We start from the raw sequence: 27,240 nt of genomic DNA, 5'->3' as shown, positions 1-27,240 counted from the left end.
ATGTAGACACACATTTGTCTTTAGCCCTACTGCAATACAGAACTCCTGAGCTCAATTGCCTGTAACTCCTGATCTTTGGGAGGCTAAGGCTGGTGGATTGATGGAGCTCAGGAGTTCTGAGCTGAGTTCTGTGAGCCTCAACTTCCCAAGGATCAGGGATTACAGGCAAGGAGCTTACCTGCTAACAGGGGAAGACCCAGTCTGAAGATAGATATATAAGCTTTATAAACCGGATATATATATTCTGCGGTTGGAGTCAGGGAACCTGGCTATCTAGTGCCCACACTGCCACTAATTGTAAGATACTGGACAAATCATAAGATTTAAAAAGTGGGACTTTGAAAATCATCTGATCCCTGAGTCATTTTACAGGTGGGAAAACTGAGGCTTAGATTCACTAAATAGCTCATATTTCCACAGCACATTAAGTTTATAAAGTTTAAAAAGCTCAGGAGAATACCATAAATGAAAGAAAACTGGTATTATTTTGTTCATTCTGGTCTGACTCTTCAGGACCCCGTTTGTAGTTTTCTTGGCGGAGATCCTGGAGTGGTTTGCCATTAACTTCTCCAGCTCATCTTATAGATGAGGAAACTGAGGTAAATAGGGTGAAGTGACACATTCAGGATCATCCAGCTAGTCGGTGTCTGAGTGCAGATTTTAATTTCGGCCTTCACAACTTCAGGCCCAGCACTCTCTCTACTGTCCCTTAGCCATAGGTCTATGGTCTTGATGGTGGCCGCTCTCAAGAAGCATGTGATCTGAGAGATCCTGAAGCTTAATTTCCTGACTCCATTACGCCATTTGTGTTTCTCATACTGTATATATATGAATCATTCCCTCTCTGAGCCTATTTACTCATGCATAAAGTGCATCATTCTCCCTGTCCCTCTTCATTCCCGGGGTTGCCAGGAGGATAACATTTCATATTGGGACTGAAAAATTCTTAAATCATAAATGACTATGTAAATTTGCTTGATTGGTCATGTGATTTCATCAGTGTCAACGAGGTCCCACTGAGGAAACTCCCTTTAGAAATGCACAGTCTTCTCTCTACCAAGGTACTTGGAAGCTCACTCCAGTCACTCAGCTAAATTACTGGAGGCAGGATTTGAACCCAGGTTTTCAACCCTTGCTCTCCTCCACTACCTCATTCCCTGGGACTTTCTCAGGAGGACAATGACCGAAGTGGACAGTTATTAATTAAGACACAGCCTTTTTGGCGTCCCCAGGCCATTGCCATTTGGTGCCAGCTCTTCAAGGATGGAAGTGGGTTGCCAGAGTGGACCGGGCAATAGTGGATCTGGAGCCCAAAACTTGGCTCGGAGTCCTGCTCCTCCTACTTGCTATCTGAGTGACTGAAGAAGGCTGGTCAACCTCTTTCAGCCTCAGTTTCCCCTTCTGTAAAATCCTACAAGATGGGCAAAAGTCTTGCAGCTCCAGGCCTTCTAGCTGGGGGATGCTGAACCCAGACGTGGAGACCCCAGAGTGCAGGATCAATAGGTTATTGTGGGAGCAAGGAAGGAAGGAGTGCCAGGAAAAAGCACTGTCTCCACGTTGGCTCGGAAGGTTTGCGAGGTACCCTCAGTTATGTGAAGCGGACGCCGGGGCTAAGGGCTGGGTCTGGGATTCTTACCCCTTTCCGTTCCTTCTCCCAAACCTGTAACTCCAAACTTTGCCCGGTGATAGGGGCCCCCAGCTCAGGGCCAGGGCCACACCCTCCAGGCTGTCTCCAGGCCTGCTCAGGGCTATTCCTATGGTGGTCGCCTTCCCAGCTTTGGCCATTCTGGAAAACCTGACTGTAGCCCAGAAATGTGGAGGCCTGGCTGGGCCATGGGGCAGGCTCTGTGCCCTTTGGACTGGGGGCCTTGGGGGGGGAGGAGGGAGGGGCAGAAGGCAGACAGACAGATGCCATTTGCTCAGTTGCTATGCAGCAGAGCCTCGGGGAGACAGGAGCCCACATTCTTCGAGCTCTGATTAGCTGCTCGTTGGCAGAGAGCAGGGCGTACTGGCATGCCTCTCACATGACGCTGTGCTTAGAACCATGGGGTGTAATGGAAACCCAGAGTCTTAAACCCAGACTCAAAAGGCTTGGGGTGGAGCCTCTCCCTCCGCACTTTGACCCAGAATTACCAGCTGTATGATCTTGGCCAGCTCCCTTCACTTTTCCCCATTGCCCCCTATGCCAGCTCCCCGCCAGGGTTGTTGGGAGAAGTGGGTACTGACTGTCTTCAGCTCCATAGCTCCAATGGCGTGGCTGCGCCCCATGCCAGGCCAGCTCACTGCTCCCCTTCCCCTCCTTGTCTCAGTGATCAGACCACGTCCTGCTCTGCTGCACCAGCAGGGCTGCCTCTTGGGTGGCAGTCTGTTACCCAGCCCAGAAGGCTTTCTAGCTTCGGAAGGGTTGGCCAAGGTTTGATCAACATGGCAGCTCCTTCAAGTAGGAAGGCTCATCTCCCTGGGGTGATGAGAGAATGTGAGCGGAGGGAGAGGAAAGGGCTTCAAGCATTCATTCACGTCACTAATATTTATTAAATGCCTACTGAATACTGGGCACAGAACTTAACACTGGGGAGAGAAAGGCAAAAAGCAGCTGCTGTCCTCAGGGAGCTTATGGTCCTTGGGGGAGAACAACATATACCATGATAAGAAAATACAAAATAGATCTCAAAACCCAAAGTAATTGGGCCTGGAGAAGACAGCAGGGGAGGGGCCAGGATGAGAAGGTCCTAATGTAGAGGGGATGTTTGGGCTGAGCCTATGTAAATGTGAGCTGTAGGACCAGGATTAGACCCTGAGCAGAAACTCCCTGAGCAGAGACCCCGTAGGTTGGTTAATAGTCTATACCTAGAACCTCAGTTCTAATGGTCTGTCACAAAGCTAATCTACCAGTCCCTCCTGATTGCCTAGACCTTGAGCCCTGGGACATTCCCCTTTAACTGTCCCCCTCCTCCTTGCCCTATAGCTGTACAGTCTTTCCCTGGTCACCTGCCTCAGTAGTTGGATGCTGACTTCCATTCCCTGGCCCCCTGACCTTTCCCAAGAGAAAAGGCCTTGGACGAGGGCATCTCCCGTCACTGGAACCCGCCAAGTGAAGACCCAGAAATGGTTCCAAGGGGAGGATAAGGGCTAATCCCTGCATCTCCTTGTTGGGTTCTTTAAGATGTTTAGGGAGATATGTCCCCTGTGAAAAGGGAGGAGATGATTCCAGGAGGCAGAAAAGGGAGTAGATGGAGAAACTTGTGTGGATGACAGGACAGCTCTGAGAGGATGGGTGCAGGGGGGAACAAGGGCATAAAATAATGCCAAAGCATGGCATGGTCTGGCCAGAACTGGGCCAGTGTTTGGAGCTTTAAAACAGCCCCTTCCCAATTCTGTCAGCAGAGAGCATGTGGCTGAGAGGGATGAGGTGAGAAAAGGCAAGAAGAGAGAGGAGAATGAAGGAAGAAGGAAGGCAGGAGGTAAGGAGGTAGAAGGAGGGAGGAGAAGAGAGATGGGGAAGAAAAGGTAGGGAAAAAAACCAAGAGGAAGCAGGAGGGAGGAAGCAGGAGGAAACAGGAGGGAAGGAGCAGGCAGGAAGGGAGAAGAGAAGGGAGGAGAGATGAAGAGGAGAGAGGAGGAAGGAAGAGGAGGGAAGAGGCAGGAAGAGGCTGGAGGAGAGAGGAGGAGGGAAAAGGAGCAGGCAGGTGAAAACAGGAATGGGGAGGAAGAATTAGGAAGGGGAAGAGAAGAGAAGAGGAAGGAGGAGGGAGAGGAGGGAGAAGAGGGAAGAAGAGGAGGGAGGAGGAAGGAGGAGAAGACAGGAGGCAAAAGGAGGGAGGAAGAGGCACTCACTGGTCTATGGTTTGCAGATTCTTTTCTTGTGTCTCTCTCTTTTTCTCTCTCTGTTTATTCCTCCCCTTCCTTTCCCCTTTTTCTTTTCTCCTTTCTTTTCCTCTCTTCTCTCTTCTCTCTCTCCAAAATATTAGACACTCTTTAACCTCTTTAACTCTCCATAATCTTCCATTGTATCACTGACTGTGGTAAAATAAATTATTAATCTCCAAACCAGACTACATTTATCAAAAACCTACTATATGCCAAGCATCGTGCTAAGAGCTGGTTTCAAGGCGTTTTCATTGCAGTGGGGTGGGGGATGATAGAGAAGAGGGGAGAAAAGAGAAAAGGGAAAGGGGGAGGGAGAGACAGAGAGAGACGAGAGAAGAATCTGCAAACCAGAAACCAGTGAGTTTGGTTTTCCTCCTGCCTGCTGCCTTCTCCTCTCTCCTCCTTGCTCTTCCCTCCTCCTCCTTCCTTCTTCCTCTTCTTTTCTCTTCCCCTTCCTACTTCCTTCTCCCCCCTCCTGTTTCCTCCTGCCTCTTCCCTCTTTCTACCTCCTCTTGCCCCCTCCTGTCTTTTCCCTCCTCTTCCCTCCTTTTCTCTCCTCCTCCCTCCTCCTCCTTCCTCCTCCCTTCTCTTTCCTCCTCCTCCCTCCTCCTTCCTCCTTTTGCCTGCTCCTCAGTTCAAGGAACTAACAGCTAGTTCCAGCATTCAGGAGCTTCCCACAGTAGAAAGAATACTTCAAATCCCTTCTCTACCATATATCACTTGGGCGGCCTTGGGCAAGTGATTTCATGTCTCTGGGTCTCAATCTAGGCATCTGTAAAATAATTGGGCAAAGTATCTTTAAGGTCCTTTCCATCTCAAAATCCTATGATCCTAAGAGATCATGGCATGCTGTTCAAGGTCTTCCAAGATGTAAAACTAGAAGAATGACCTTCAGGAGACAGAGGTATTCCTGGTCATCCTCGGTCCCTTTTTCTCACAGACTCAGGGGAAAAGGAAGCTTCATCACTCTGCTCTGAGAAGAGGAAACAAGCTGGACCAGATCTAAGCCAGACATTGAGCCTCCCCTCGAGGGACTCTCCGAGAGCTGGAAGCAGCACTGGGTGGTACGAAGCTGGCCCTCTGGAAGGGGAGGGGACCATCTGATCTGAGAGCCATCCCTGGCTGGTACCCAACCATATCCCACTTTGCCCTCCCCTGGGGCCAGGCAAGAAAAACAAGGGATAATCGGGAAGCTTTAGGCTTATTCAGGGGAAAAAGAACCCTCAAAAGGAGGTGAAAGATGTGGAGGGGGGCCCCAAGATGTCTATCAAAATCCCAGATAGGGCTTGTGTACCTGAACTCTCCGGGTGCTCCTCTCTGGTGCTCCCAGGATGAGACTATAAAGTGCCAGTGGTTCTATGTGATCTCCAGTACTGGCAATGTCACTCCCTGGACAATGGGCATGACTGGGTGACGGCTCTTAAGGTGGTCCTTTTTATTTTATTTTTTTCCACAGTTTTCTTTTTTTTAATAAAGCTTTTATTTTCAAAACATATGCACGGATAATTTGACAATATTGACCCTTGCATAGCCAGGTGTTCCAGATTTTCTCCTCCTTCCCCCCACCCCCTCCCCTAGATGGCAAGCAATCCAATATAGAGTCAATATGTTAAAATATATATTAAATCCAATATGTATAAACATATTTATACAATTCTCTTGCTTCACAAGAGACATCAGATCAAAAAAAGAAAGTAAATGAGTAAGAAAACAAAATGCAAGCGAACAACAGCAAAAAGTGAGTGTTATGTTGCGATGTTGGTCCTTTTAAAAGACAGAGGATGAATTGTTCTTTTAAATTTTTTTTTGATTAATAAAGATTTATTTTCTTTGCCTCTCCCTCTACTCACCATATACTGAAAGGGGGGAGAGAAGGAAAACAAAACCCTATTAATATATATGTATAGCTAAGCAAAAACCACCCCCAGCATTGGCCACATCCAAAATTTTCCCACTGCACTCAGGCTCAGCTTCTCTCTCTCCTGGTAGCTCCAGAGCCATAAGCTGAAGGGAGCTGCCAGATCAATCAGAAGCTTTCAGGGGTCGAAGATCAGGGTGGATAAAGAAAGGGCTTCCTTCCATTTGAGTGTTCCACCAAGCAATTCAATCAACCAAGCAAATATTTATTAATTACCTTCTATATGTTAGGCACTGGGGATGTAAATAAAAAGAATGAAATAATCCTTACTCCCAAGGAGTGTTTAATGTAATAACTCAAAATCATTGGTGGGGTTGGGGGGGTTGCTTTTGAGAGCTTGTTCAGTTGGGCTGAAACCTGTCCCTCACTAATTCTTTTTCTCTTTTTAGATGGATGGAAAGACAAGGGAAAAAGGGGAGGAGGAGAAAGGAGAGGAAGGGAGAGGAGGGGAGATGACTGGAGGAAAGAGAGGGAAGAGAGGGGAGAGAAGGGGGAGAGAGAAAAGGGGGGATTTAAAAAGAGGAAGGAAAAAGAAAGGAGAGAAAAAAAGAAGAGGAGGGGAGGGAGGAAGAGAAGAGGCTGGGCTCCACTGTGATTGGGACTTCCCTGAAACTTGGCCTTTTAAGATCTGAGGAAATCTGCAATGTGGTTAAAAGAATCCCACATGGGGTGACAAAGATCCTGGGTTTGAGATTTGCCTCTTTGTGTGGCAGTCATATATCATCTCTGTTAAAAGAAGAATTGGGTGATCTCCTGGATCTCTTCTGGCTTGGATATTCTGTGACTCTTCTTTAGAGTCTCCCTGCCTTTCCTTAAAAATATTCATTGATTCTTTATTGCTGTCCAAGACCAAATCCAAAGTCTCTTCCTTGGCATTTGAGCCCATCTGCTGCCTGTTGTTCCCCTCTCAATCTCATCTAGAATTACTCCCTCTGCTCTTCACCCCTCCTGCGCTCCCTGAGCACCCGATCTCAGTGCTCATACTGTTCCCTATGCCTGCAATGTTCTCTCTCTCCCCTTCACCTGCTGGGTTCCCACCCAAGTCAAATGTCACCTGCTTCTTCAGGCCTTCCTGTTCTGCTGGTGATCAGGGACCTCAGGATGAATAGTATTCTGCATTTAATCAGTGTGGGGCTATGCACCTCAACAACCATACTATATGAGGCTGTATTCTGATAGAAGTGGATATCTTCAATATAGAGAAGAGCTAATCCAATTCCAAATGATCAATGATGGACAGAATCAGCTACACCCAGAGAAGGAACACTGGGAAATGAGTGTAAACTGTTATTTTTACCTTCTGAACCCAATTATTCCTGTGCAACAAGAAATTCGCTTCTGCACACATATTGTATCTAGGGTATACTATAACACATTTAACATGTGTGGGACTGCCTGCCGCCTAGGAGAGGGGGTGGAGGGAAGGAGGGAAAATTCGGAGCAGAAGTGAGTGCAAGGGATAATGTTGTAAAAAATTACCCATGTATATGTACTGTCAATAAACAGTTATAATAATAATAAAAAAAATCAGCTTGGGGATCAACATTTGTGTCTCCTGAACTCGGCATCAGGAGATGGAACCCCCCCCCCCCCCCCCCCCCCGGCTAGCTGTGTCATCCTGAGGAAATCACTAAATTTCCCTGAGCTCCCTCAAAATTACCTCGGATTTATCTTGGTTCTTGTTTGTAACTATATAATATAGTACGAGTTATCTCCACTGATAGACTGTAAGCTCCATGAAGGCAAAGGACGTTTTACTGTATGTCAGGACTATGTAGGTCTTAAGACGGTTGCAACAATTGTAGTCTTTGTACCCCCATTACTCAGCACAGTTCCTGGTATGTAGCAGATGTTTAGTAAATTCTTGTTAATTGACTGAGCCCAAGTTTCCTCATTTTAAAAATGGGGATGATAATAGTTGCAGTAATTCTCTCTTCTCTCCCTTCCCTTCCTCTCCTTTCTTCTCCTCTCCTGTCTTTTCCCTTCCTCTCCTTTCTTCTCCTCTCCTGTCCTTTCCCTTCCTTTCCTTTTCTCTTCTCTCCTCTCCTTTCCTTTCCTCTCAAATCCTCTTCTCTCCTTTGCTTTCCTTTCCCTTCCCCTCCTCTCCCTTCTCCTCTTTCGTCCTTCTTTTTCCGTCCTTCTCCTTTCCTCTTCTCTTCTCTCCTGTCCTCTCTTTTCCTCTTGTCTCTTCTCTTCTTCCCTTCCCTCTACTTTCCCCTCTCTCCTCACTTCCCCTCCTCTCCCTCTATTTTCGGTTCCCTTACTTTCCATCCCTCTTTATCTCTCACTATAAATGAAAAAAATATTGCATTTTAGTATTCTTGCTATGTGTGGAAAGTTGCACAATCTTCATTCCCCGCCCCTTAATCTGTCTATTCAGAATGTTCTGGGGGCAGCTAGGTGGCGCAGTGGATAGAGCATCAGCCTTGAATTCAGGAGGACCCGAGTTCAAATTTGGTCTCAGACACTTAACACTTCTAGTTGTGTGACCCTGGGCAAGTCACTTAACCCCAGCCTCAGAAAGGAAAAAAAAAAAAAATGTTCTGTCAATTAGAAAATACTTGTCATCTAAGTGATGACAACCTACATGACTTCTCTACCACCTGAAGAATTTCAAATAATGGAAGGAAATTGATTCACAGGAGCAGGTATTGTTTAGAAGGAGAGTTCTGAATAGCAACTCTCATAGCAAATAGAGATCCATTAATAACCTTTTATCGGGGTTCCAATTACAATTCCAAAAGAGAGAATGACTGCTCTCAAAAAAACTTCCATTCTAATGATAGACACAAAAAAAAAAAACAACTGGAAGGGATTGGGTGGGACAGGGAACCTGGTGGAGGAATGCTGTTGGAGTCTGGAAAGTTAGAAGCACAGTCAGGAGGGAACAATTGGCTGATCTGGGCCCCTTTTCAAAATGAAGCCTGGGAGGGATCCACCAATGGGAGGACAGACATTTCTAAAGCTCCTGCTGTGTTCAGGGTGCTGTGCTGACCCTAGAGATATACACAAAAAAAGAAATATTGTTCTTGGGGACCTCCCATTCTACTGGGAACCAAGTAAAAACAAGCTTGCTTGATAAGGATGGAGACCTAATAAGTGGAGAGCTGGGAAAAGCTTCCTGTAAGAAGTGGCCAGAAACTTTCTTTCCCCCAAGATTTTATCTCCCCAGACCTTCCACTTGGACTTTGAGCAGAACAGGCACTCAATCAACACTTATTACATTTGTTGAATGAATTAATAAACCCCAAGTCAGATTCTATTTCCCATAGGGATCAATATCCAGAATCCATTTTATTTAGGCAGCTAGATGGTACAATAAATTGAACACTGGGTCTGCAATCAGAGTTCAAATTCAGCCTCACTAGCTCTGTGACCATGGGCAAATTGCCTTAGTTTCCCATCTGTAAAATGGGCATGATAAAAGCACCTTCTCCCAGGGCCACTGTGAGGAACAAAAAAAAAAAAAAAGACAATAAATGTAAAGTATGGTTCCTGCCACATAGTAGATGCTATATAAATTGTTAGTTATTACTAGTTCTTTCTGAGTCAAATTGGGGAGTCATATTCACTTCTTCCCATCTGAGAAGGGAGGAAATTGAGACCCAAAGATCTTATTTAGGGTCACAGAATTAGAATCAGAAGTCAGTGGCTACACCTGGGATTTAAGCCTAGGTCTCCCAATCTTTTAAGTAGGTTGGACCCCCTCCCACCTCCCCCATCTGAATTGCTGCTGAAATCTTTTCTGTGGGCTATCTTCTCTGTTAGAAAGAGGGCTCCTTGAGGGCAGGGACCAGCTTACTTTTCTGTGTATCCCCAGCTCTTGGCATACAGTACTTGAGAAATGATCTTTTCATTCATTCATTCATTCATTCATTCATTCATTCATTTAGAAGACACAGGTGGCCCTCAAGGGTCACTCATTAAGATGAGGAAGATTCCTGATAGGCTTGGGGAAGAGAGAGGGACACAGTCAGCAGTAAACAGATAGACTAAGAGTTATAAAGCAAAGGGACTCATTCTATGGCCTAGAAAACTTTATCTTGTAGAAATAGGTTTGAACATTCAAGATAATGAAATTCAGCATGGGTTAAAGGGAAAGGTAGAGAGATAGAACAAGGCAAGAGTGACTTTACCTGTGGAAGGCATCCAGCATTGAAAGGGTTAAGTCAGCTACATCCTTTGGGGCAGTCTCATTGGCTCCATCAGCACCAGGGACAGGCCCCAGCCCTCCAAGGCCTTCTAAGGTCTTCTGCTTTAGGGTTTGATGGGACAGCTGCCTAAGCAGCTCCACGAGGGGAGGGGAGGGGAGGACAGGGGGTGGAGTGGACATTAGGGGCAGGGGCTGCTGTACAACTGAGCTAGGACAAGGTCACAGAATGTCAGAGGGGAGTTAAGTGGGATGATGTCAGTCTGGCACTATTCTCTTACCAGGAGCCAAGGGGCTCAGGCCCCACTGAGAGAAAGCAGGGGACACTACTGAAATTCATGGGTTTTATTTATTTCTTAATTACTCAGATGGGATCTGTGTGTTCAGACTCAGCTTTCATGTGAGAAGGTAATAATAATCACAATAATTCACGTGTAAAAGTTGACATCTATGTATGAAAATATAAACATATGTATGTGTGTGTATATAATATGGGGGAGAAATAGAAGAGAAAAAGAGAGGGAGAGGGAAGGAAAATAAATAAGGAGGAAAGCAGAGAGAGAGGAGGGAGGAGAAAGAGAGAAATGGAGGGAGAAAGAGACAGAGAGAGAGAGAGAGAGAGAGAGAGAGAGAGAGAGAGAGAGAGAGAGAGAGAGAGAGAGAGAGAGAGAGAGACAGAGAGAGACAGAGAGAGACAGAGAGACAGAGAGAGAGAGAGAGAGAGAGAGAGAGAGAGAGAGAGAGAGAGAGAGAGAGAGAGAGAGAGAGAGAGAGAATTTAATATGTATTAAGCATTTTCCTAAAAAGAACCTTACCAAAATTAGGAATCTCAATGTGGTAAATCACTTAACTGTGCCTATTTTCTCCTGGGGATGGCATGGGAAAGAGATTCTCTGTTCCTTTATCCTTTAAAGATATGTAGCACACCTGAAGGGTGGAAGCCTCTTGAGAGTTTTATTTTAAAAAAAACAAAACAAAACACAACAAACCAGTTACTCAGGAAACCAATAAGGTCTGACCATCTGAAATTTATGAGACTAAATTCTGGGCAAGGTTTTGATCCACTTGGCTGTGAAAATGTACTTTCTTTCAAATGTTAAGGATCTGTGATTCATCTGCACGGGAAACTCCGCGTTCTCTTTCTACCAAGACAGATTCCTACCTGGTTAAATACTTGGCAATTGCACGAGGCACACAGAGATTAAACGGCTTGTTCAAGGTCACATAGAGTATAAGTGGCAGTGGCGGGCCTTAAACCCAAGATTTCCTGACCTCAAAGCCAGGACCCTATTCACTACGCTAAGCTGCCTCTAAAAGGAGAGCCCCAGAGGAGTTAATTCATTCAATTTGGGAACTCCATACTGGGACTGAGCTGTACTGATTGATGAGTAAATGAGTGTAGGCTCTCTAACCCACCTATCAGGCCAGCTCCAGACCATGCTGCCCATTTGATCCAGCCCTCCACCTGGACATCGTGCCCCCTGCCCTTCCGTCCCCATACGGAGTAGTCCTCTCCCAACCCTTACCACTTCCAACCTTAAGCTCTGGGAACAATCATTTAATCAGCGCTGCAGCGCTCCTGGGATGAACACATTAGACTCCTGCCCTGTGGCTCTACCCAACATCTATGTGACTCCCGAAAACCCCAGACCCCTTCTTTGGCCATGACCCCTCTAGTGTGTTGTATAGTTCCCTTAGAATGGAATAGGAAGGAGGGACTGTTTCAAGTGTTAACAATTGAGGGGAGGAGTTGTTCAAATGAAAGAACATATATAAAATGCTTAGCACAGTGCCTACACACAGTAGGTACTTTATAAATACTAGCTGCTATTGCTACTTCTGCTATTACTACTACCACCATGACTGCTATCACTACTACTACTACTACTACTACCACTCCCACTCCCATCACCACTACTCCTATTCATACCCCTACTTCTACTCCTTGTATCTCAAAGCCTAATACAGTAGGCTGACCTTTCTTTTGCATTCATTCATTCATTCAATTCCCTTTCATCTTATTCTCTTCCCTGATTTAGTAGAAAGGGCACTGACCATGAAATGAGATGATCAGGGACCCTGCTTTTATGTACCTATGTAACCTCGAGAAAAATCACTTAACCTCCTGGCCTCAGTTTCCCCATCTAGAAAAGTACCGAATGAGACTTAGATGGATCTTAGGGCCTCCTCCAGCCCTAGGTCTAAAATCCTATGAATTGTTAAATAGAAGTTGGGGGGCCACCATCTGGGATCTAAGCATGGATTGTACCACATTGAGATGTGCTGTGAATGGACACACTTCCATGATCTAGGGATTAGTTCCTTGCATTGAATGTCAGGATTCTCATTGCTTTCATCTACATTGATTCATGATTGGCTGTGGGCCTAAAAATGCATACTTTTTTAAGCAATGAAATTTGACTGTATTTTTTGACAAATTTGTGTTACTTCTTAAAATTCATGCTTTTGAAGAGCTAGCAGACTGTACTTTATAATTGTGAAAATTCATGCATAAGATACAGCTTTCTGTTCATGTGGCCCATAATTGAAAAAACTCAGATGGCCTTGACTTAGATATTATGAAGCAAATTCTGTGTGGCATTCAAGGCTTCATCCTTTCTCTCCAACTTCTGTCATTCCCTTTATACTCATTATATTTATTCCCATCTGTATTTCTTCACTCCAGCTACTCCTCTAGTTTTAAATGTTCTCTTTTAAAAGCCTCTTATTCTGAATATAAAACATTATCATTCTCACATACAAAGAATAAAAAAGAAGATTATATGTGAAGCCACAAATCTCCAATATCTACAGCTTAGTTTTTTTAATTACATAAGAAATTCAGCACATTCATTCCAAAACCTTCCTGCTTGTCTATATTTCCTGCTGAACCACCTTCTGTTCTATGAATTTTAAGAAATGTTTCACTGAATCTTTACTTTCTTTTACATTCTTTTTTGCCATTTCTAATGTTAGTCCCACTCAGTCTTTTCTCTTCCAACAAAAAAATTTTCCCTTGTAACAAATAAGCAAAATCAAGCGCACACACACACACACACACACACACACACACACGGTCTAATTCTGCACCTTTAGTCTGTAACTTCCAACCCACAAAATGGGCAGTATACTTCCCTATCCTTCTGCTGATGTTATGCTTTGCTTTGATTAGAATTCCTAAGATTTCAGAATTGTTTTTCTTTGTAACATTGTAGTCACTGTATACATTGTTCTCTTGGTTCTGCTAACTTTCCCCTTCATCAGTTTATACAAATTATCTGAAGTTTTTTTTTTAATCTGTCCTTTTCATCTATTTCTTGTAGTGAAATAAAATTCCATTACATACACCATGATTTATTCAGTCATTCCCAAATTGATGTACACCCTCTGGTTTCCTGGAATTACTTTCTTTGTCTAACAAAAAGCACTACTATAAATGTTTTGATGGCCTTTCCTGCTTTGATTTCTTTGGGGTTTATACATGGGAGTGATACCACTGAGTCAAAAAATCTGCATAGTTTAATAATTTTTTGGATATAGTTCTGAAGTGCTCTCCAGAACAACCAGACCAATTCACCCCTTTTCTAGTTATGTCTAGTGCAATAGTGTATCTCCTACCATATTCCCCTTAATTGTCTTTTTTCATAGTCCTCTCTATGAACATGATGAGTATAAGGTGGAAGCTCAGTTGTTTTCATTTATAATTCTATATCAGTGATTTGTATCATCTTTTTTTGGTTGGTCATAGTTTCTTCCTTTGAGAACCTCCTATTCATATCATTTAACCATTTATTCATTGGAGAATAATTCTTGTTCTTATATTTGAATCAGTTCCCTATATATCTTGTATATCAGAACATTATCAGAGAAACCTGACAGAAAACCAGTTAACTGTTTCTCTTCTAATTTTAGCTATATTGATTTTGTTTGAACAAAAGCTTTTCAATTTTGTATGATCAAACTTGTTAGTCTTCTATGAGTTTCTTGATCTTTTGTTTGGTCAAGAACTTTCTCCTCATCCATAGTTGCAAAAACCATTTCCTTCCTTGCTCCTCTGATTTGCTTATGATATTACCATTTATATCTAAGTCATGTATCTATTTGGAGCTTCTTGTAGTCTATAGTATGAGATCTTGGTATAAATCTATTTTCTGCCAAACTACTTTTAAGCTTTCATAGCAAATTTTACTGGGGTGGGAGAGTTGAAGGAGAAATCAAGCAATCAATATTTATTATTTACTATGTGTAAGATACTGGGAGATACAGATATAGGATTTTAAAAGACTTTGAGCTGAAGGAGCTTACATTTACAGGGAGGAAGATTCAGTATATTTATGTATATGTATATGCAAAATAGGTATAAAAGAAAAGCAAAGTAATTAGTAGCATGGTTGGAACTAATAGCTGAGGTTAAGAATGAGAAAAGACTTCCTTTAGAAGATGACCTCTGAAGTGACCTCGAAAGGAGACTAGAGATTCAAAGAAATGGAGGTAAGGAGAGAGTACGTTCCAGGAAGAGGGGACTGCCAGTCCAAAGATCAGAGATAGAATGTTGTGGGTGAGAATTTTGCCTAGAGATCATAGAGATCATGGAGATAAGTAACGTACAATAATCTTGGAAAGGTGGGCTGGGACCAGGTTGGGAAAGATTTTACATGCCGAGCACAGGAATTTATATCTGATTCCAGGAATAAGAGGGAATTATTGGTACATATCAAGTAAGGGAGCGACTTGATCAGACCTGCACTTTCTTAAAATATTGGCAAATGGGTGGAGGTTATATTGGAGTGAGGAGAAATTTGAAGCAGAGAAGCCAATTGGGAGGTTATTGCAATAGTCCAGGTGAGAGAGAGGTCATGGGAACCTGAACTCAAGTAGCAGTTGAAAAGGGGGTGGATTTGAGCAATGTCGAGCAGGTAGAAATAACAAGGTTTGGCAATTGATGGTGGGATCCTCAACAGGAATAAGGAAAGTCAGCAAAGAAGTAATTAGGAGGGATAGCTAATGAGTTATATTTTACATATGTTTGAGACGCCTATGGGACATCCAGTTTGAAATGGGGCAGGATACTCAGGAAAGAGTCTGGCATTGGATATGGAGATGTAGGAAGCATCTGCTAAGTTGTTTGATCCACGATGCAGGGGAGATATCACAATTAGACAATGTCTGATACTTCTTGTGTGTTTTGAACAGTTGTGGAAACTCACTGGTGCTGAGGTCATAGCCTCTGTAGAATGCAATAAGCATCTACCTGGAGGGCAGATCCCCCAAAAGGCAGCCAACTGGGGGCACTCAGCAAAGCTGAAGCAGTTCCAAGTCAGGCACTTGTTTCAGTCTCCCATGAGCTGCTCATCCCACGGACAGCTGAGTCTTCCTGTTACCTCCTGGCCTGCTAAAAATGTAAATGTCCTATCATCTGGAAGAGGTGCAGGAGCTACACCGTGGGCAAGGGATGTGCAGGTGAGGGAAAAAAGGGAAGTAGACATTTATAGAGCACCTACTAAGTGCCAAGCGCTTTACAAATACCATCTTATTTGATCTTTACAACAAGCCTGTGAGGTAACTCCTATTTATTATCCTCATTCTATAGTCAAGGAAACTGAGACAGACTTAAGAAGCTTTCCCACCATCATGCTTGGAGTAAGAGGCAGAGCTAAGAGTAGATCCCAGCTTGGGACTACATTATACCGACTGTGCTCAGAGTCTATGACTGAGGAGGTATAAGATCCATCTTCACAGATACCAGTTATTAATGATCATGGAGTCTCTGGTTTGCAAACTCCTCAATAATTATTATTCATATTTACATAGAACCTTCAGGATTACATACCACTTCTCCCATAGTGCCCTAGTGTGGTGCAAGAGTGATTTTACCCTTTTTACATTTGAAGAAACTGAGGATCAAGAGATAAGTAATTTGTCCTTGATCACAGAGCTGGGCTCTTCCAAAGACCTCCTGCCTTTTCTCTCTGCTCACCTCTATCATGTAGATTGCTAGGTTTCCTGTATGTCACCTTTTCTAGAAGGTCTTTCTTATTGCCACCTACTAGTGCCACCTTTGGCACTAATCTCTCCTGGTGGTTGTAAGGACTGAATGAGATAATATTTGTAAAGGGCTTAGCACAATATCTGGTACACAGGACGTACTTGATAAATACCTATTTCTTCCTTCCTTCTCCCTTCTTCCTTTCTTCCTCTTTCCTTTTTTTCTTCCCTTTTCTTCCCCTATAATTTCCAGTTCAATTGATTCCCATCATCCATCTCTACTTCTACAGGGAAGTCTTGTTTGGCTGGATCCATCCCAAGTATGCTCAGACCTAAGTGAGTGATAGACCCACCATCCTCTGCTCTGGCCAGATCCAAAAAAGCAACAAGAAGAATATAGGATGATCAATTCTGATGGATGTGGCTCTCTATTCAACAATGATAAGATGATTCAAACCAGTTCCAATTATTCAGTGATGAAGAGAGCTATCTAAACCCAGAGAGAGGACTGTGGGAGCTGAGTGTGGACCACAACATAGCATTTTCACTCTTTCTGTTGTTGTTTGCTTGCATTTTGTTTTCTTTCTCATTTTTTTAACTTTTTGATCTGAGTTTTCTTGTGCAGCAAGATAATTGTACAAATATGTACACATATGTTGGATTTACATATATTCTTACCATTGTCATTTGGTAATGACATTGTTATTTGGGGAAGAGGGTGAGGAGAATGGGGGAAACTGGAACAGAAGGTTTTTCAAGGATCAATGTTGAAAAAGTATCCTTGAATATGTTTTGAGAATAAAAAGTTCAATAAAAATAAAATAAAATTTGAAAAAAAAAAAAAAAGGATTATTGTGATCAGGAGATGACATTGATATGTTAAGAGAGTTATCATGCAACGTGGCCTGGAAGGCAAGAAGCCTTAAGCTAAAGTCCAGCCTCTGAGTGACCTTGGGCAGGCCACTTGCCAGCCCAGTACCCAGGTAATTCTCCTGGACTGTGGGTTGTAGAGAAGATGCTTATCTGCATTAGTAGGGGGAGTTTCCTCATCTGAGAGGAATCCCTATCAACAAATGGGAAGACTATCCAAGGGGAGGAGACTTGAATGCAGAGGGACAGGGAATAATGCCTTAGGAGAAAGGTTGGAGGCTCAGGCAGTATTTGAAGGCTAGAAGTCAGAATCAAGAACAATGTGTAAAAATGGCCAGGATTGACTTGACCCAGGCAAAAATCCTTAATAATTAAGACTCTTCTGAAGTGGAACAGACTTCCTCCAAGTGAGAGGGGGCTTCTTCATTGGGATCAAAGGCTTTACTTCAAGCAAAGGCTAAGTTTTGGGATGTCTTGTAGGTGAACTTGGTGGTTCCTTTCCAATGTGAGCCTGAGCATATCTCTACTCTCATCTCCCATCTAGGCTTCCTTGGCAACCCTCCCCCCACCAGGAGAAAAAGCACTGGCTGAACAGGCAGAGGACCTTTGTTCTGATGACCTTTGTTATCTGTGAGACCTTGGGTGACTGCAGCACCCTTAGCTTCAGTGTCTTTATGACTATAAGTTATATATAATTATTATCTGTTAACTATAACTATATCTGTATCTATAAATTGGGATTAGACAGACTTTGAGATCACTTTCTGGCTTTAGAGCTGTAATTCTATCAGTTCTGGGGCAAGGCCACTACCAGTAGGTATGACCAGACCCTCTCCAACAAACCACAGGATTTCTTCTGGTCTGAGATATCCAAGTGTCTTGTTCTTTCTGTACCAGAAAGTGTTGGACAACAGACTACCTTTAATGCCACATGTGTCAGGAAGAGGGAATAAAATGGGCTTGAATTTGACCCTGGGTGTCATGTCTCTGTGGTCCAAAGAACCAGGGAAGTTCCAAAGGGAGCTAGCATCAACCTGTGAGATTTGTGTCCATCTGTGAATAAGTATTTATTAAGCACCTGCTGTGTTCTAGGCACTGTGCTAAAAAGAAAGGTAAAAACAATTGCTGCCCTTGGTCAAATGGGAGAGACAACATGCAAAATGGCAGCAGTCTTAGAGGGAAGGCACTCCCATTAAGGTAAATCAGAAGAAATACTTTTACACTTTGTTCTTGTTCCCAATGTGCCTGTCAGTTAATCAAAGGAAGGACATTCCTCTCATTAGAATCACTTCAGCTGAGCTCAGAACCCCCTGATAGAACAAAGCTCACATGCATCTATGACTCCAAGTGCCCACTCCGGCAGGAATCAAAACAGGGACGAGAGGAGGAAAGCAGGGGGCTGAGAGTAAAGATAGCGCTTGATACTCAGTTATGTGGGAGGTTAAGTTTTATTGATGTTTTTGATTCCGTATACTAGTTATTTCCTGATATTCCCTCCCACCCTTACATTTAACCCTCCCTTATAACATTAATAACATACACATACACAGAATTAAACAAAATCAATTGACAAAAAAAAGACCACATCTGACACAGAATATCATATTCTGCTCTTGTAGTTCCCCACCTCTTAGAAGAGACAAAGAAGCAGGAATGAATTCTATTGATTATTTTCCCAAATCAAGATTGAGGATTACAATGACTCTGACCTTAGCTATTTTTCTATTAGTTCTACATTTTCTCCCTGCAATGAAAGACAGCATGACTTAGAGACTAGTGAGCTGGTCTGGGGAGCCCTGGCTTGAAACCCTACAGAAACATCCTTGCAAGCTACATATTGAGTTTGAAATCCTCATATTCACATTATCTACATTCTTTTGTATTTTTATTTATTTGGTTTTTTTTTCAGATTACCCAATTATATTTTAATTTGGTTCTGATTTCACTTGGGTGTTTTGCAAGCTTCGTGGGACACCTCTGTTCTAGGAAACTCTAAGACTTTAAGTCACACAGGAGATGCCAGGTGCTTTGGGAGAAGAAATTTCCTCACTTGGGAGTTCACTATGACAATGAAATGCCACTCCTCCATCCAATACCATCCCACTGGCAACAAAATAATGGAGAGCAATTCCATTTTATCTTTGGGGACTTTTTCCTCGAAACTTGCATTAGAATCAAAGAGACCTCAGATAAACTTAAAGAGATTATAATGAAAGCCAACTATAGGCACATAGGATTTGTGCATGCATGTTACACATTTTTAAAAATGAGGTTAACCCTGTCATCTGTGAGCCTTGTTTAGTCATGGAGGGAGAAATGGAGAGAAAACAAGATTACCGTATTTCAAATAATCTTGTGTAACTCAAACACCCCAGGCCAAATCTCTATGCTTTTATTGCTAGGCAGTCACCATTTTTTTTTAACAGCTTATTTTCAAAAGAATACAAAACAACAGCAAACTACCAATGAGTAGTAATACAAAGAAACTGCCCTTGGGAACCACTGGCCAAATCATGTCCCAGGTTTTTTGTCATAGGGAGGGAATATTGCTAGGGAGAGTAGGATTTGAGAATCATGTTCTAGTGAAGAAAGAAGGGGTCCTTGTCTCGGCTGGTAGAGGGCTCATAATCACAACAGGGTACCAGACACGTGGCAACATCAAAAGTGTTTTGATTTCCATTTTCATGGTATCAGTGCATAAGTGTGCAGTATGTCCACAGATTGGTGGTTTTCCAGAGGAAGTCGTCATGTGGCCAAAAGCACAGAGTACTGAGCAGTCTCTGGGCAGAGGGCAGAATTGAATTTATATTTGAAGATCCAGGCTGGAGAGCAGGGTCCCTGCCTATGAAAATAAACAACACAGACTTATCAGGAAGGGAGAACCACATGAAGGCTGGCTCCTTGCCTTAACAGGAAGCACCTGGGGTCTTCGGAGGCAGATCTGCAGGGACTCTGTGGGTGAAGGGTAAGGTTAAAAAGTCTGACTCCTTTAACCACCTTAGTTGGGTAGCCTCTCTTGATCTCATTTCCCTTACCTGAGAAATGGGGATAATAATCCATGTAATGCCTAACTTGTAATCATGAGTGTAAGGAATCTGTCCATCTAAAAAGTGATGGCTATTATTTAGATGATCAAGTCATCAGTGTATGCTGTCTGCCAAAAAGCTGATAGAACTTTGGATTGCATCTATAAAAATATAATGTCTACAACTTCTAAGCTTTCTTAACCCGAGTTCTGTGACCTTGGTTTTAAAAAGTATTTATCATAATAATGATAGTTCAACATAATTGGCTTCCTTTGTAATCCCACAGCTTATTTTGTGCATTCAAAAATAGCATTTTAAGAAAGGATCTATAGGCCTTATCACTCTGCCACTGGATTCTATGACACAGAGAAGGTTTGGACCTAGAAAAAGGAGGCAGTGGCCCCCCTCTCCTGGAGTCCTGTGCAAGGTTCTGAGCACCCCATTTTAGGAAGGATATGAACAAACAGGAATGTGTCCTAAGGAGGGTGGCCAGGATTCTAAGGGGCCTAAAAACCAAGCCAAGGACAGGATCAGTTGAAAAAGCCGGGCTTCTTTAGCTTAAATTAAAGAAGTCCTCCAGGGAACATGATGGCTCCTTCAAATATGAGAAGGGCCGTCATGGAAAAGGGGATTAGGATCTGTTTTGCTTGGCCTCTGAGGGCAGGACAAGGACCACTTGGGGATAAATTACAGAGAGGCTGATTTTGGCTCAAATGGAAGGAAACCTTCCTAACCACTGGTGCCGTCCAGGGGAGGATGGGTGGCCTTGGAAGGCTGTCACTGGGAGGACCTTTTTGCTGGAAGGCTCCACTCAAAGGCTGTATAAGAACTTGTACCAAAAAATGAGCAATGGGGGGAGGTGGAGGAAATCATTCTTGCTCCAAGTTGGGACGCCCCCTCAGATGGACGACCCTTCAACACTTGGGAGCTTTACTTTTATCTTTACACTCCTCCTCTTTCACCAGAATCCTAGAGGTAGAAGAGACTAGTGGGGAGAAAAACTGGCATGTTTCCTGGAAAGGGATCATGGTCCACAGACTTAGATCTGGAAGCATCCAAAGAGGAAATTTATTCCAACCCTCTTATTTAACAAATGAGGCAACTGAGGTCCAGAGTGGTTAAAGGTCTTCCTCAGGCAATTAGATGGCATGAAGGATAGGGTACTGGACCCAGAATCAGGAGTGTGAATCCAGCCTCAAACACTTACCAGCTGTAAACAACATCTACCAACTGACTGTGCAACCCGAGCAATCTCGGTTTCCCTTAGTTTCCTTATCTCTAAGATGGGGATAACACCAACAGTACTGATGAACAGGGTGATTGTCAAATGAGCTAGCATATGAAGCGCTTGACAAACCTTAACATTAACAATTAGCTGCTATTATTATTATTATTATTATTATTACTGCCCAAGCTCACACGGACAGCAAGTAGCAGAGTCAGAATTTGAACCCGTGGCCTTTGGAATCACTCCTAGGGGACTTATTAGGGAGAGTCCTTCAGATGACTGAGCCTTAGCGATCAGAAGGGGTGGGGGCTGTATACCTCTAAGGAATGGCGCCTAGTGTCAGAAGATCTGTGTACAAGACATTTCAAGTGGCCCAGAATATATTCTTCTCTAGCTCTGATCTATGTTCCATTCTCTCACTGGGCAGATGAAGGTTGACAGCTGCCGTTCTTTTTATAGGGGCCAAGTATTTTCTGTGACATGCTGAACACCAGGAGAGTGAGATTCACACATGCAGGCGCCCAATCAGTCTACAATCTTCCACGGTGAGGACATTGGCAAAGACCCCCCCCCCCCCAGTCTAACACACACCCTTAGAGATGATCACCTCACAATGCTGCATCCGTACTCAGAGAAGCACGGGCACTGAGCATTTGTAGCTGGAGAGTGCTTTCAAGGGTACCTCATGGAACCCCGGCGCTTCAAAGCTGGACTTCTTAAACTTTTTCTATCCTTTTCACCCATGAAACTTTTATGCCATTTTGGGCATAGATGTAAAAAAATTTTAAAAATAAAAAAAATAAATTATGTATATATATATATATATATATATATATATATATATATATATATATATATATATATATATATATATATATATATATATAAAATAGGTATATTTCTATCCTTTTCATCCATGAAACTTTTACGCCATTTTTGGGCATAGATGTAAAAAAAATTTAAAAATAAAAAAAAATAAATTATGTATATATATATAAAATAGGTATATTTCTATCCTTTTCACCCATGAAACTTTTACGCCACTTTGGGCATAGATGTAAAAAAAAAATTATGTATATACATATACATACATACATATATGTACATACACATATATAATAGGTATACAATAAAACAGATATAAAATATATATTGTATAAAATAGATATACAAATCAAATATTTGTTGATAATAAATCATAATCTCACAACCCCCACACTCAGTTATGAGACCCCCCGATGCAATTGTGGCCCACAGTTTTAAGAAGCTTTGCTGTGAAATATATGATTTATACTTAATTTTTTCTTTATTGCCTTTACCTCCAAAATATATTTGTATACCTGAGCTGGTCTGACCCTCACAAACTGGTAAGGTAGGAGGTTTAGGTATTATTAACTCCATTTTACAGTTGAGGAAACTGAGGCACAAAGGAGTTAGAGTTGCTGAAAAAGCACATAGCAAGTATCAGTGTTAACTTGTGCTTTTAAAATAGGTCTTCCCGGTGCTTGTAGAGTTTTTTGTGGCGGTTGTTTGTTTTTGACTTTATAAGATAATGAGATACACACCCAACCTAATCTAATCTTAAATCCACTAACATTTCTGTTCAGATAGAGAGACACAGTAATAGAACCTGTGTGCTCACTCTCTCTCAGTACCAGGTGGGGAACTGGCTTGATGGAGACCCCAGTCCAGCTAAGAAGCCGGGCTCCCCTAAGGCACAAGGCAGAATAACAACAAAGAAGAACTGGAGAACTAGAGAGTGAGGGAGCAGGGCTGGCCCTTCCCCCTTGGCCAGGCTGACCTAGCTGGTGTGATAAAGGAACTAAGAAGGTCTCCCTGTTCACAACGGCCCCCTGCCTCCCTGCCTGCCACCTGTTGTGGGGCTGGAAATCCCACCCTTGGAGTCCCTCTTGGAATTCCTCCAGCCCCAGCCTTCCTCCCTTTTATGCCTTTAATAAAATAATAAAATAGGTGGGCCTATAGAACCAAAGTTGCTTTTTAAATTTTGTTTTGTTTTTTATTTTTGTTTTTAAACTCTGAGATGGAGACTAAGGAAGTTTGATGAGGAAAAGGTATTAGGAGAGACAGGGAGTATTTCCTGTCTAGGGAGTGAATAAAACTGGGCAATAGAAGGGCATTTGGATCCCTGAAAGGGAGGAGATGGAGTAAAACTAAGCATTAGGAAGATATTGTTCTGCTGGGGAAGGAAGGTCCAGAAAGAAAAGAAATGAAAATCCACTGGGGTGATTTATAAAAAAATGGTTACCTGCTTTTAATTTGGGGTGATTTATAGCGGGAAAAATTATTCTGTTTTGGAAATGACCTGGAAAGTTGTATGGAATTGTTCCTTCTCCTTTTAGGACAGAGAAAGGAGATATCTACTTAACTAAGTGATTAGCTACCAGGAAGGAATACGGCTGAACACTCACCACCTATATCCAATTAGTAAGCTTCCTGAGAGATGTTGGCCCGTGGGTTCTGCCCAGAGAGTACAAATGGGTCAATTCCCCAAACTGGGAAGCTCTAGTGGAAAGCATTATGCTCAGATGGCATCAGGAGGGCACCAGCCATTGGGGTTCTGGGACTGCTAAGGACTGTGAGCCTCACTGAGCTTAGGTAACTATAGGCAAGGATTAAGTTAGCAAGTATAGGTGCCACTCAGTCTGGAACGGGGTAGTTCCCTTTCATGCCCCTTTCTGATGATCTTAGCCTGGTATTATGTTTCTGAATTTGTATATTCTCTTTTTCCTTGTAAATAAACCCAAGAGAATGTACTCTTGTGGTCTAGAGGGGGTGAAGGCAGGTGATAGAATGAGGAAAAAGGAAAGTGAATGTTCCTAGCAAAAAAACATGGCTGGGGTGGAGAAAGGGGAGTGGATACCTGGGGAATGGGTATGGTGGACCTCTGAACCCCCCAAAGCTGGGCTGGCTCAGAGCTCTGGGTTGGGGTTTGATGATTAGGGGAATTCACAAAGTAGCAAAATTGGATCAGAAAGCGAAAGCCCCCCAAAGCAGGGCTTCTTCAGCTTTTCCCTCTTGCCTCCTTTTCACTCCAGAAATTTTTTGTGACCCCAGGTATTACAGGTAAACAAAATAAGCATATGAATCAAAATTTTACTCATAATAAATAATAATTTCATGAGTCCCACATTCAGTTACAAGGGGTCATGAACCACAGTTTATGAAACTAGATCATTAATTCCAGGAGCCCTAGCAGGGATCCTGAAATACCAGTTTATTTTATCAGAATGTATTGACCCTGGAGTCCAAAGGTCCTGGATTCTAATCCTGCCTCTGGTACTTATCACCTGTGTAGCCTTGGGTCTCTCTGAGCCTCGATTTCCTTACCCTTAAAATGAGGGGAATTAGAGGAGAGGACTTCTAGGGTTCCTTAAGCCTAGAAAGCAGGGACTCTTTATGTGTCCTAGATGCCTCATCCCACCCTCAGGCAGGTTGGTGAAGTCTAGGGACCCTCTGCAGAATCAAATAAAATACATATGATTGCAAAAGAAACCAATTCTATTGAAATATTGTTTTAAAATATTTTTTAAAACCTGGCTAAGAATCTTTACTCTTAATCAACCCAAGGTTGGACGCATGGTACTCTAGGCTGATGGGGGTGAGGGAAAAAGCTTATGTCTTTAAATAAATTCTCCAGACTCCTCAGGGGCAGTCACTCTCCAGAGAGTTTCTCGACCCAGACCTTTAATGGCCATGAGGCCTTCAGCTGCACTGTTGGGTGCAGGCCAGCTGGGCAGTCAGGGCCTTCCCCACAAACCCAGCCCTTCCTGGGGCCATCCTGCTATGGTGACTATTTACCCCCTCAGTCTTTACTCCTATTGAAAATGTGACCAAGAGCATGAAGCCTGCCTGGCATTCCTTCCTAAACTTGGGACTGGATGTTCCAGTTCCTCTGTGCTGTTACAGGAACATTTTTCTGGTTGTCCTGTGCAAATTCATGCAGATTAACAGTCATGTCTGGCTCAATCCATAGCTTTGTGGGTGCCCGAATCAGAAGAGGGTATAGGAAGTTCTTTGGCTCCCCCTTTATTGACATGTCAGAGCAAGATAGGGTTAAAGGAGGCAGACAAATCTTGCTGTCTGATAAATGATTGTTTCATCTCCATCCCCAGGAGCCCCCTCATATTTCCAAGTGGATCCCCTTGGCTTGAAACCTGGATTTCAGCCCCAGGTTTCAGCCTTGTCCCTGGCACCTGAGCCTTCTTGAGAAAAATCTGGTTTCTAGCTTGACCTGCTTCTGCTTGGCCCTTTTGTCTGGATCTCAATATTGTCCCTTTCTCCTCAGCAAGGAAGGAATTCCTCAGGCCCCAGGGTTCCTGGGTCATTTACGTAAAAACAAAGATAGGAGAATCCCCTGAACTCAGTAAGAGGAGAGATGATGTGGGTAAAGGGAAGATTTATGGGTAGGCAATGAGGGGCTTGCCCCCAGCTCAGCCTGGCCAAGGGACCATGAGGTTTCCTGGTTGGAGGTTTATCAACCAATTTATCACCAAGAAATGGAATTTAAGCCACTCTGCAGCTTAGCCTAGAGTGGGTCAGGAGGGGGGAATTAGGTTCAAATGACTTCAAGCCTAGAGTTTCTTGTCCTGAACTAAAGGGCCAACCTTGCTGCTCGACGGAGTTTGAGCAGAGTGGACAGCATCTCAGGCTCAGGGTTTGGGCCCCATACTTACCTCCAGGAGGGATAAGTCATCCATCTCTTCCAGTGTCTAAAGGCAAAAAACAAGAGTCAGAAGCCCTAGTAGCTGACATGCTTCCAGAGTCACTATAGGGATGTTGCCTAGAAAAAGGGCAAGACCATCTGGATCCATGGGGACAGGGTGGTGCAGTGAACTCAGGGCACATTGCTTGGAAACTCCCAATTCAGCATCAGAAAATGCACTTGGTCCCTAAGCTTCCGCCACAGTGGCTGCTCATAGTTAGCATTTAAAGTTTATTGATTGATTGATTGATTGATTAGAGTTAAAGGGCAAGAAGCCCCAGTTCTACAATTTCCTTCTCTGTAAAATTAGAAAATAATAGCAATGGGGCAGCTAGGTGGTGCAGTGGATAGAGCATCAGCCCTGAACTCAGGGCTTCCTGACTTCAAATCTGGCTTCAGACACTTAACACTTTCTAGCTTGTGTGATTTTGGGCAAGTCACTTAACCCCAATCAGAAGGAAGAAAGGAAGGAAGGAAGGAAGAGAGAGAGGAAGGAAAGAAGGAAAGAGGGAGGGAGAGAGGAAGGCATTCTCTATCAATCCCAAGGAATTATAAAGATCAGTAAGATATTATAGGAGAATTATTTGTAAAAAGTTGACATTGGATTTAAAGTTAGCTATTTTTATGGACTTGGTGGGAATTCAGTTATACCGGGGAGAACTTGAGCATCTATTCTTTCATAGCCCTCCTAATTAGCTTTTACTTTTATTTAAGACATCTTGAGTTCTAGACAGGATCTTGACCTTGGCCCCTGTCTAGGGTACCACCTGAAAGCAACTTGGACCTTCTTCACTTCCATAAAAAATCCTCTCTCATCTTCCCTTCCTTTCCTACTGCTGCTCCACTTAACTTTCTCTGCCTTCATATCTAACAGGGTCAAGCCCATAGGTTCTCAGGGGTAGTGCATAACCGGAATTGGGGAATTCAATGGAATCGGCCCCCGCGCCAACCTATGGGCCACCCAGCAGCACCCTGACCCTGCTCAGCTCAGCATCTTCCCTTTCCCCTTCTTCTGGGCCTGGACTGACCATTGGAGATCCTAGATTGAGATCTGGAAGGGTCCTTCAAGACCATTCAGCCCATCCCCTTGTTTTTTAAAAAAGACAAATGAGGTTCAGAGAGACTGAGAGGTCTTCACAGTCCTACAGCTAATAAATGTCAGAAAGAGGATTTCCACCAGGTCTGGCACCCTCACTGTCACTCACACTGTCTCCACCCTCCACCCTCAGGGCCACCATCCCGCCCAGTCACCTTCGCCAGAGTCTCCCAGCTCTGACCCTTGGCCTTGGTGCTAGCCGACAGCTCTCTTGTATCCATAGTCTCTTCGTCCATCCCGCAGGATCCCTCTAGGCTCCTCAAGGTCAGACCTGTCTCAATGTTGTTCCAGCCCTGCAAGGAACCATGAAGAGTAAACTCATCACTCTGGGCTCTCCGCCACCTTATTTCTTTGACAGAGGGAAATGTGCACCCATG

At 43.4% G+C, this 27,240-nt stretch overlaps 2 protein-coding genes across 2 annotated transcripts in view; both read right to left on the bottom strand.

Moving 5' to 3' along the window:
* Positions 1–9,986, bottom strand: part of LDB3 (LIM domain binding 3) — a 123,757-nt gene extending 113,771 nt beyond the window's left edge. Inside the window, exon 1 of the mRNA XM_074296396.1 lies at positions 9,922–9,986. Coding sequence (XP_074152497.1) covers positions 9,922–9,934 — 13 coding nt within the window. The 5' untranslated portion in view covers positions 9,935–9,986. The remainder of the gene's footprint in view (positions 1–9,921) is intronic.
* Positions 9,987–18,311: 8,325 nt separating this feature from the next.
* Positions 18,312–27,240, bottom strand: part of OPN4 (opsin 4) — a 34,521-nt gene continuing 25,592 nt past the window's right edge. The window contains exons 9-11 of the mRNA XM_074296394.1: positions 27,019–27,156; positions 25,739–25,774; positions 18,312–19,632 (exon numbers count right to left, since the gene is read on the bottom strand). Of these exons, the coding sequence (XP_074152495.1) occupies positions 19,594–19,632; positions 25,739–25,774; positions 27,019–27,156 (213 nt within the window). The 3' untranslated portion in view covers positions 18,312–19,593. The remainder of the gene's footprint in view (positions 19,633–25,738; positions 25,775–27,018; positions 27,157–27,240) is intronic.

The sequence above is a fragment of the Sminthopsis crassicaudata genome, chromosome 2 (assembly GCF_048593235.1).
Source record: "Sminthopsis crassicaudata isolate SCR6 chromosome 2, ASM4859323v1, whole genome shotgun sequence".
Lineage (NCBI taxonomy): Eukaryota > Metazoa > Chordata > Mammalia > Dasyuromorphia > Dasyuridae > Sminthopsis > Sminthopsis crassicaudata.
The sequence above is the reverse complement of the archived record's forward strand: the minus strand, read 5'-3'. Positions and strand labels throughout refer to the sequence as shown.